Source organism: Apostichopus japonicus, chromosome 7 (genome assembly GCF_037975245.1).
Source record: "Apostichopus japonicus isolate 1M-3 chromosome 7, ASM3797524v1, whole genome shotgun sequence".
Lineage (NCBI taxonomy): Eukaryota > Metazoa > Echinodermata > Holothuroidea > Aspidochirotida > Stichopodidae > Apostichopus > Apostichopus japonicus.
In genome coordinates, this window is record NC_092567.1 from 5583388 (window position 1) to 5595047 (window position 11660).

The 11660-nt window shown below is 35.5% G+C and overlaps 1 protein-coding gene across 7 annotated transcripts in view; it reads left to right on the forward strand.

The window, feature by feature from the left end:
- LOC139970025 (NLR family CARD domain-containing protein 4-like) overlaps window positions 1-11311 on the forward strand; it is a 72356-nt gene extending 61045 nt beyond the window's left edge. For 6 of the 7 annotated variants that reach the window (XM_071975563.1, XM_071975566.1, XM_071975567.1 and 3 more), the window contains 6 exons: window positions 2267-2475; window positions 2993-3069; window positions 4657-4721; window positions 5636-5683; window positions 6212-6237; window positions 8946-11311. In XM_071975563.1, coding sequence (XP_071831664.1) covers window positions 2267-2475; window positions 2993-3069; window positions 4657-4721; window positions 5636-5683; window positions 6212-6237; window positions 8946-9027 — 507 coding nt within the window. In that variant the 3' untranslated portion in view covers window positions 9028-11311. Of the gene's footprint in view, window positions 1-59; window positions 874-2266; window positions 2476-2992; window positions 3070-4656; window positions 4722-5635; window positions 5684-6211; window positions 6238-8945 lie in introns of those variants that run through there. The other variant, XM_071975569.1, reaches the window with a different exon arrangement.
- The last annotated feature ends 349 nt before the right edge of the window (window positions 11312-11660 follow it).

The window sequence follows — 11660 nt, forward strand, 5'->3', positions numbered from 1 at the left end:
TATCATTTTGCATTTTGCAATCAAATTATTTGAAAAATTTGATTCATTGTCTTCAACAGTGTTACGAATGCAGGATTTTGCATCCGGAAGTTCCAGAGATGGACGCAAACACTTCACATTGCGTCCCGCGGATGGAAAACCTAAGTACACACACTCTCAACTAGGCCTATATGCAAAACATAACAAAACACATTTTTGAATGAATATCTTTTGAATGAACATTATTTTCCAAACCTCAGGATAACCAAAATTTCTTCCAATCATTCTGATGATTGAATTTGTCTTAAAGCAAATAAATCATAGCAATCAACCACAAGGTACGGAGTTATAACTCTTTACCTTGTTATAACAACATTTACATTACAGAGATTTACATGCAAACAATAGTCATGGTTCTTTTCCAAACTTCCCGTGATCTGATTAACTAATAGTTCCTTACCCATTGTCTGGAAACATTCTTGTGTCTGTAGTGCTCAATGAACACAAATTATGTAAATTAACAACAATTTAAAATTACTTTCCCTGTAGAGATGACAATGTTTGTGCTATAAGCTATCATATGTGTGCACTCAAATATCATAACATTAGGCCCTGTTGACAGTCATGGTATGAAATTTTGGTTGAATTTTTTCTACGATATCACGTAATATTTGAATCATTGTTTTGATCAAAACAATTTGTGAGTTAAGACAAGATAGGAATTTTGTAGGAAGCTAACATCTCGGATACTAAAAAATTATTTTCACCTCACAGTACGTTTGTTCTCTCTGCATTGAGAGTTGCTCAAGTAATATGTACATTCATACCGCAGTACTTTCTTTGTTGCAAAGGTTTTCGCACTGTCTTTGCCCATGTGCCCCACTAATTTATTTTTCTTGTGCAACATTCATACATCTTCAAAAGTAGCTATTGAATTTTGTGTTTTTTGACTTTGTGTGAAGAGTTATTTATATACTGTAAAGGGGCAATGGGTCGGAACTGGCCAGGGTTGGGCCAACTTGCCAATGGTGATTGAGGAAAGGGAAAACTTTGTTCAATTTTCAATAAAACTTATGAATAACATTGCATTGGTTAACTGTTAACATTGGTAACTTACAACAGAGCTTCATAAAAGTTGTGAGCAAGTAGTTCTAGGCCATTAGGGATGTGTTCTTGTGTCATCGAGATCTTTTTATATTTTCTACAAAATTTAAGGGGCTCAATCAAATGAGTTAAACGTGCAGTGTGTTTACTTTTACATGTTCTCTCTAGGCACTCCTATTACTTAACATGAATTTCCAACATTCACAGCATATGCATAGCCTATAACATTTCACACACGCTTTGTAAGGAAGTTGTTTACCATGCAGTAGTATGGATTGTGTGATCTAGGAAAGCATATATGGTAACTAGTCTACGGTAAAATTCCTCGCTTCGGAACTTCGCAAGTCATTTTGTTGGTGTATAATAGTTACAGGTTTATCATTGGATGATTTTTTGTGCATGGCATAGACCTATGCCAATGTGCTTTCATGGTTCATTATAGCTCAGTATTATGTGTTCCTGTAGAGGTATTTTACATTGCATTTTTCATATAGGACTACAGGGACGTAAGTTTTTCTGAGCGGACTCAAACGCTGTTAAACATTTAATCCAAGTAACCATACTGGTCTTTACAGTGTACTAACTTTCATGCTAAATGTACACATAAGATAATCATATCATAATGAATTATTTTTCCAAGGAGTACTCCAGCTAGTGGCACACATAACACAAGATGATTAAAAGATTACATATCACTCTGTAGTTACAATATATCTATAATTCATAAGGTGTGTGGTTTGACACAATAACAACAGGACTTTTAACATAACTAATTCATATGAAGACATTTTCTCACTACATTCCTAGTCTAACAGTCCATATTTCATCCTGGTTATCATTCACATATCAGTCATTTTGCCCATTTTATGTTTCATGCATTTATTCACTTTAGTGTTACTGTCTTTTTTATACATTGTGTACTGTGTTAGATAAAGAAGTTGGATCAACCCATATTAACAATGGTGAAGATAAATGTTGTTTCTGTCAATATTAATGTTAGATTTCAATAAACAAACTTGAGCCTAATCGTAATAATGCAAGGAGTGGATTTATGCTAGTTTTAAGATGGATAAGTGATACCTTCAGGAAGTTACTGGCCACAGTAGGTTATAATCGTATAAATAATCGATATAGCTTCTAAATCATTTCAATGTTGATTGAACCGTATGTTACCTTCCTTCAGATCCCCATCTTCCATCTGGAGCTTCTACAATCCTTCTCCAAGGCTGATGCTGGAAACATCATCCTCTGTTCAGGGCTACAATTGTCCTGTCCTGTGTCATTAAAGAAGCTATCGATAGATACATATGAGGAGGGAAGAGAACTGACAGAGACAGAGGTTGTTGGCATATTGATGTTTGCACAACATTCACAGCGATTGGAAAAGCTAATGTGAGTATTTCAATGAATATCGTATCTTAGTAATGCGTACCTAGATACCACTTTCACACTTTAAATAGGCATAAATACCTGCAAAGTTTTATCACTATTTGCCAAGTGGAAAGATACTCTCACAGGACAGAACTTGATTGTTTCTGAATTGAGTATTTACAGACCCATTTTTTACCTTCGCCTTGTTGTTAAACTCTACATTTGGATCGTGAGGAGTGGTGCTTTGTTCGGGTTTATTGTCATTTTAGGGACTTGGCAGAAAATAAGATATATTTCAAATATTTTGCAAAACAAATGCTATATCATTGAATGACTTTCCTTAAATGAATAGCTTTACTCATTGTTTATGTATGATATACAGGTTAGCTTTATCGTCTGTGTTATTGTCAATGCCTTACTCGTTCAGGTCATTGACAGTATTCGTCTGAAAAATTTACCAAAAATGAAATCGGATAACTTTTGTGAATTGCATGTGATCAGGCAATTGACCGACTCATGGTTCTGCTTTACTTCACAGGTTCTTATTTTGTCTGTTGCCCCAGTCTATTGCTGCTGAGGATATTCCTTCAATATTGAAGTCAAGGAAAGTGAAAGGTACTTTATGCGAATGCTCAGGTTTACTTCTGTTGATTGATCAATATCGACAGTTTGTACATTAACGTCATGATCTGATACTGATTACTATTATTACAGCAGCCAATCATTGTAGTCAATAATGTAAATTTGATTACTTATCATTGGTTGCCTGAAGTTATCATTAAAATAATAAATTAAATGTGTCAAGCAAAGGATGTATATTTATAGACGATTTTGATATGATGGAGACATCAAGCCTTCTAACTTGTTTCATATTCAAATGAAATAAAACTGTTAGCATGCTGCTTATCCACTAAGGAGCCTGTGTATTAAGAGAATGTGCAAAATAAGTTGGCCTGACATCTCAATCCTACAGTAGCAGGAACTTCTTCAGAGGCTAAATGAAAAGTATCAGTAACAGAAGGGACAAAAACACACACAGAATACAAACAGGTTAATGAGCAGGGTGAACACAAAGAGATAGATGTAAGAGGATTAATAGACAAGGGATGGAGAAAAGAAAGAAACCAACAGAGGAAGGGGAGCGGTAGGAGATCCAAAGAGAGGATTAAGGGAACAGGGTAGGGAGTAAACTGGAGGACACGGACAGAAATGTGTGGAGAAAAAAAAGGGGTGGAAGAGAGCTACGGGAAGAGGAGTGACAGGGGGGACAAGGGGAGAAGGGGGGACCGAAGAAAAGTTACTCATGTCCTTCCTGAATGTTGAGCTCATGAGGTTGAATGGTGTGAAGGATTTGCATCCACAGTCTCTCTCTGCTGTTTCGTACCAGGTCAGGACGGCTACCTAAGGAAACAATCCCTGTTGGGACATGTTATTCATGGTATGGTTGGGAAGTCTTATATTCTAATACATGCTACATGCAGTAATAAGCTTGATACAAGACTCAAGAGAGGTGGTACAGCTGGCTGAGATGTTGTTGTTTTGACTTCTGTATTCAGATTGTCTGTCATTGCTAGACAATTATACATGCACTAAGTGTCTAAATATAAACATACCACCACAGAGATATGGTGAGGAATTAAGAACCAGACTGAATTAGTATTAGATACCCTCAGGAAGTTCTACAGTTACAATAATATTATGCAGTGAGGGTAATTTAAGACTGGGAATATCTCCAGATCAGGGTTTACATGAAATACATCCAGTATGTTACATATGCTGTGCATCAAACGTTTGCCTTTTGCATAATACATGCCAGTGAAGGGGAGACCATGATCTAACTATAGTCTAATGATATGCTTTTCTAAAGAATGCCAGGTTAAATGTTTTAAAGAAACAATGATATACAAACTGGTTTATCCCGTTTCAAAGCTTTCCGCATAAATGAAAGTTACATTTTTCACTCGATAACAGAACAGAGAATGATCGCAAAACTTGCCCTTCTGCTTTGTTTTGCGCATGTTCTACATGTTAATGTAATTATGTAAAATAGCTGGGCGTAGCAGATTCTTGTACAGTCTTTTCACAATAAATTGCTCAAGGCTTATGTGACTGTGGTGTAGGTCATTGGGGTGTCTGGGAGTGAAATAATCATGTTTTATTTTTATTTTGTTTATCATGGCATTGTAACCTCTTTCATTTTAGTCACTTGGTTACCGTACGATAGTGGCAAAATTTATGACCTCAACCTTGAATCTGGTCGATGGATGGTGAGTATTAAGAACTTATTAAAACATGTTTCACTAACCTACTGCTTGACAACTGGTTATATGATTATCTGGAAAGAAGTATTAATGTATTCAAAGAATCGGAACTCCCCAACGACTGTTAAGTGATTTTCAAAATGAATCAATAAAAGAAAGGAACAGTTTGACAGGTAAGATGCATCAATATATTTTGCTCAGATTGTTGAGGTGGACTCACATATTGAATCAAGTAACAAGAAAATTAAACAGAATAACATTGTGTCTGTGTAACCTTACTTTGACCAGTGTTCGTATCGATTGATTGTTTTTCAATTAACCGTTCCGGGGGAATATGGAAAAATGTTTAACCGGTTAGTTTACAGAGTTTTTTTTTGTGGTCACTCAAGTACATTAAATTAACATTGATTGCAGTACCGTCGTACATGCAATTATATTCTGTATAACAGTTGAGTTTTCGAATCCAGAATCAATTGCTTCGCACTGTCAGTTACAACTGCTGCGTGTGTGTCCAGTATCGTATAGTCTTTGCATTAACTTTTGATCAGCGTCAGTCTACAACACCGTTACATACTGTAAATATCAAAAAGATTAAGAGGCAACAAAGAACAGTTGATAGATCATTCATTCTTGTCACCTTTGCTCCTGTAATTACCAGATACATGCTCCTTATTGCAGTTTGAATATTAACGTCATCAGAGTGTCGTCAAAGTGTCACATGACAGATATTATTGAAATAACTTTGATCCCAAGCATCTCTGATATTCATCCCAAAGTAATATTTTTCTTTGTAGCATACTTCCTTCTTTGTTTGAATTGAAAAGAAAATTAATTCTTGATTCGCCTCATAACTGTTGGAGTGATTTTGTGACGTCATATTGGTAAAGCTCATAAACCTTCCTATTGTATCTAACTTATAGTATGATGATCGTACGCTCGATGTGACAGATGCAGTTTACAGCAAGGAGGTAGGTAGTGAAGTATAATGTATTACAATACACACAGATTCATTGGTTTAATCTCCATGAACATTGTAATGGAGATTGATCATTAACCTACAAAATAATCTGAACATTTTTTGGTATGTATAGAAATATAATAATGTTTGAAAGGGACGATTAAAAAAATATGGTCGCTGTGTGCACGTTGAACACAAAAGAATAGATTACATATCGCAAATAGGAAATGTTGAGTTTTGCTATATTTATATAAGTAACATAAGGCTTGCTTACTAGATCTTAGAAAACACATAGTGATTCACGGATTCATTATACATAACAAATAATTAGCTTCTTAATGTTACTCTATTAACTCATATTACTATGAAAAAGTAATATTAAGGGTAACATTAAGTTGATTACACCATATTTTCTAATCTCATTTGATTGACAATGTGATTTCACAATTCCCTAACAGCCATATACTTTTGAAATATGAATTATTTTGTCATACAATAAACTTACAGCTATCATTTATGATTGACTTCTTTTATACAGGTTAGCGAATTCCGGGAAGTATGGCAGTAAGTTATTTTTATGTGTATTTTTTCGTACGATTGGTGATTTATTGAGTTAACATACACAAATCCCCATCATTACAATAATCCCTGCCTATAGCAAGTACCACCCAAATCCCCTGTTTTGGACTAAAAACAGGGGTGATTGAATATCTACCGGACTTGGTAATGCTAGCCATACTGAACGCTCTTCTGCACAATTTCACGATTAAACACACAGTGTATCATTTCAGTGTCAAGCCAAACTTGTCATCGCATACCAGAAAGTAGCACTGGCCATGAGAGCACTTGTGTTTACAATTATACAAGTGAATAGTCAATTAAATAGGTGCACTCAAGGATGAATCCTTATGGCAGTATTTGGGGTAGTTTATGCTATCAAGTAACAAATTATTAATGCAAAGGATACACACTTGTATGTAGGATGTGTATATCAAATAGGATGCAGTGACGGCCATACTTAATTTATTTATATATATATATATATATATATATATATATATATATATATATATATATATATATATATATATATATATATATATATATATATCAGGGTTCGGTCGGGCCCGACCAGCACGCTGAATTACCGACCGCCACAATCTGCCTGAGTGACTTTTCCGACCGGCACTTATTTTCGATAGGAACTCCAAAAAGCAGCTCCATAGCCGGAGGGTCGAACGTACAGAAACAATCTGTTTGAGACTAGGGGAAATCCAGTTCATAACTGTTCAAAATATCCAACACATCACAGTGTCATACTTAGTAAAAATTACCAGAGTTCCGCATTCCAGACCAATGACTGTTTTCCGTTTCCAACTCCCGATCGTACTTTTGGTAGTTTCATTTATATCTATTTTTATCGCGCGAGACACAGGCACTATCCAGCTAGCTAGTACACATACGGCCGTTAACCTTCGTAGCCGGTGAATTTACATCATATTGTATTAGGCACGAGTGACAAGGGCTGGAAAACCTTGCGAACCGTCCGAACCAGGTTCGCGGGAAATCCGCGATGCTCGCGGGAAATCCAGCCCGGCTGGCGGAAAAGAAAAAAAAAATCGGACAAAAAAAAATAGAAAAAAAACGGGACGAAAAACTAAAAAAAAAATCCACAGAGGACAAATAAGTACATCTATAAATAAAAAAGTAAAATTTCACAAGAAAAGTTTCAGAAACAAAAGGAAACTGTCCAGAGAGCGTGCTCGCAATTTTAGTCACCATACCAACGAGTAATGATGTGTCCCCAACCCACTTACAATGGCTATTTCGCAAGCTTCAGGGTATATGTGTCACACGGACACCCACGGCCCAGCGCGGGAAGGTTGCTGTAATAAATCAGCCTCGCGGGAAATGTTTTGAACAATATTGCCATTCCACGTTCTTTTATATTTGTATTGTATGTTGGTTAGTAAACGTTTTCTTTCGTATGAATTTGACTTCAGTTCAGTGTTCCCACTAAGGTGCCTGATTCCCTTCAACTGACTCAGTAATCCCGCAAAGAAAACATTTGTCTGCTGGAAATCCCCGCATCGTTTTTTGCATTCGCGATGAGTTTATACTCAATGTACAACTTATTCACTTGACCGTATAGAGAAAAAAAAAACTGAAAATCAATTGTGTACCAATTGTGTACGGAATGGTGGTAGGCTACACCTTTCAAATTTTACGAAAGATCGAACAAAGCACTTTCGAAAAATTCACGCCAAACTTGCATATCGTACTAAATGCAACTAAAAAAGGTTCTAGTGCATCCGTTTATGAATATACCGTAAGACCACATCTGGTGTTAAGCGGGGGGAAAAGAAAGTATTTTCTAGCATTTCCAAAAATACCGAAAAAATAATATCCTACCATAATTAAGTGTATAGCAAATAGCCTAACCACCTCGGCAGTTATAACGGATCTCACGTAACTACAAAATCACAACTAATTGTATTTTGCGGAGTTTACGTTTTCTACAAGAACATGGAAACAATATTTAGCATTGAGGTAATCATGCCAAGTGGCTTAAAACATGTGATTACAAGGGTAACTTTCATAAAGATGGCCATAGCAAGGGGCCTTGATATCGTGCTATGCGTGTATGGTATGCATACATAATTCATTATGATTCGTCTTTATTTGGGAGTGGACTCTCATTCACTGTCCATCTAAAATTATCATCTCAGCCTGAATGATTTATTTAATAGTCACCACTGGCTGGTCTGTACTCTGGTGCTCCAGATATTTGTCCTAACTTTTTTCATTAATTATGAAAAATTCCAGACATGAGATCTCATTTCAAAGCTGTCTCAGAATACTCTGGAAGGGCCGTTTCCGGCCATCTGGGGGTTTTCCAAAACCCCAAATTTTCTTGTACGCTCCGCGCCAACCGATGGTGGCGCTCCGCTTTGATAGTCCTGCCGGCACTCAATCCACCCTGGGCAGAACCCTGATATATATATATATATATATATATATATATATATATATATATATATATATATATATATATATATATATATATATATATATATATATATATATATTACATAACAATATCTTTTAAGAATGAATTATAGATGACGTCGCTGCAGCCTGTTCAAACCAGCAAAGTCAAAACTATATTTTCTTGAATAGAATTGGGTAAAACAATGTTAAACTTTATTTGCGTTGTAACGTAGATCTATGTTCACATTTCGTTGCAACTGTTGCAACTTATCTTACTGCAGGGGTACAGACTGTCAAAAGGCTAGAGAAAGGAAACTAAAGGTACCAGAAGATGATACACTGACTCCACTGCTAACTGCCTGATCAGTATAAATCAGCCACGTAACTGCCAGATCAGTATAAGTCAGCCACCTAACTGCCAGAACAGTATAAATCAGTACAGGTATCAACAACGATCTTATAACATTGGTACTGAATGCACAATTGAAGTTTATGAAAAAAAATAAGTGCAACATTCTTGGATTGGATTTAGTAGGTATAATGTTCAAGTACATTGAGTAACAAAACTATAACACATGCTCATTTGGATGGAAAAGACCAAATAACAATTTCTATGGAACGGATTTGAACCAGTCACCTCAGCATCACAACTCCTGCGATATAGAAACGGAGGTACCCTGCCTTAATTTTTCAATGATTCCTATATTGACATTTCTTCTGGGGTCGCTAGTCAGAAGCTATGCATTGAAAAACCGCCCTTTAGTAAGAAAGCAGTTCATTTTTCGTCACTGCCCACTTCTTCACCTTTCAAGGTTATTAGTCTGGAACGTTAGCCTGTGTGTTACGTAATCAATTCGCCAAGCCTAGCAAAGGAAACGAGCGTGGAAAAGTCACTTGCACAGCTCAAATTTCCTGTGATCTACTGCGAGAGCCTATTAAAATGCTCGAGGCAGGTAAACTGTAATGGCAGTCGTATTAAAGGGCGCATTTTCAAATGGATACCTTGCATATCGTGTGGCCATGCAGGAATCACGCCCATTTTCATTCGATATGACCATTGTTTACAATTTTGCAGTTAAAAATTTTGTTTTAAATTGTTTATCAATGCACTGAATGACATTACATTGAAATTTTCAGTTCCACTCTTTATATACGTAACTTACACTCTTTACATTCGTAACTTAAGTAATGAAGGGTATAAAGAATAACATTAAACGTTTGCCATGTGGTACATAAAATATATTACGTCTACCAACAACTATATTGATGTGGTGGAGACTTGATTACAACATAGCTTATTTGAGGTCTTATTGTAGGGAAAAATTATCAAGAAGAGAAGAATCCATTATCAACTACTTAGAAATGGTAAAGAGATCCAAAAATTTAAATTTTAACAAATTTAACAAGTCTTAAGCAGCCGAGCACGTTTATGGCTGATACAATTCGACGATATTATTCTTATGAATCTCATGAAAGTTGGAAGGTAGAACTTTGTTATACTGTTTAAGCATAAATGTACCAAACTCACATTATATTTGCATTGTCGAATTTCAAAAAATCCCCCAAGAAACTACAATATTACATCTGGAATAACACACACACAAAACACAAAATGTTACCTCAGTTTGTTAACATGTTTACAATTATGTTTGTTTTTGTTAGTAGTATAGGCCATATGAAGCTTTTCAGCATTCAGCATATTCTTTTGGTCCATGAACTGATAGATATTCTCTATTAACCATGGCAGGCCTTTTGTGCCAACTTATAGTGCCGTGAAAAGTCATCATTTTGTTTCACAATGACTTTCTGATTCTGATATCAAATCCCTACCCTTTAGAAAAAAATGCGTTGGTTTACGTTCATTTTGTCTTTATTTGTAATCAATTTTGATAGTTTAGGCAATTTACTATAATTGCCAATGCAGTTATATATTGTATATTAACACTTCATGAGATCTCTCTTGCATCTACTATGGTTATATACACTTTTTTACATTCCTTTTAAGAGAATGTCATATTGTAGCATGCAATACATTTAAGTCCGTAAAAGCTAACTTTGTTTGCTGAATCCTTGGAACGTATTAACTCCAGTTTTTAACTTTGCATCTAAAGAACAGGCTGGGAATTTGTATTTTGTAACACCTACATTTTAGTGGTTCAGAACAATGGTACTCTAGGCAAATACTTTTAATGTCAGGAAACATGCGTGTTCTTTAGACTGAGCTTACTGGAAACATCTTGACTTCACTTGTGATTGGTTCTTTGAAGTATTTAATTAATTACAGCAACAGTAATATTTTTAAAGTGTTGATGTTTTCCAGTATGTTTTATAATAATCTGTTTTTACATGACGACTTTGTAAGTTAACTGAGAGAACTACTTTTTTTTCTTCAAATCACTTATTCAGGAATATGGGAGAATAAATAAAGATAATCATCTTCACCTTTTTAATCATTTATTTGAGTTATTGAAACTGATTTGAAGGCTTCCTAGCCTAACCGTTACTAAATCTCAATGCAAGATCAGTATTCCCTATCTGCTTACCCACGCTACTCTATGCTATCGGGAGTACCATCTCTTAATCTGACAAAGAAGGGCTTAAAAGCAAGGCCTTTAGCATGGGTTCAAATGATTTAGTGAGGAAATAAGGAGGATGTGAAAGTTCACCAGTCATTTATGTGGTAGTCATGATGGACTGGTCTCATTGATCCAAATTTAGATAAATTGGACGAGATCAATTCAAGGATTAACCTGATCTAACAGAGATTCCCAAGTCATAGACACTCATGTTAATCTGTCCTGACTCCCAAACTTAAAGTTCGAATTCTAGCTGAACAAAATACTTGGTTGAGTTACAACTCTTATAACCATTTCAGTACTTCTTTTTGTGGAATTGTTATAATAATACGTAAGAAAATACACACAACAGCCTTCTAGACTAACCAAAGTAGAAGTCCTGATATATTTCAATTTGGGCACTTTATACAGATAACCAGT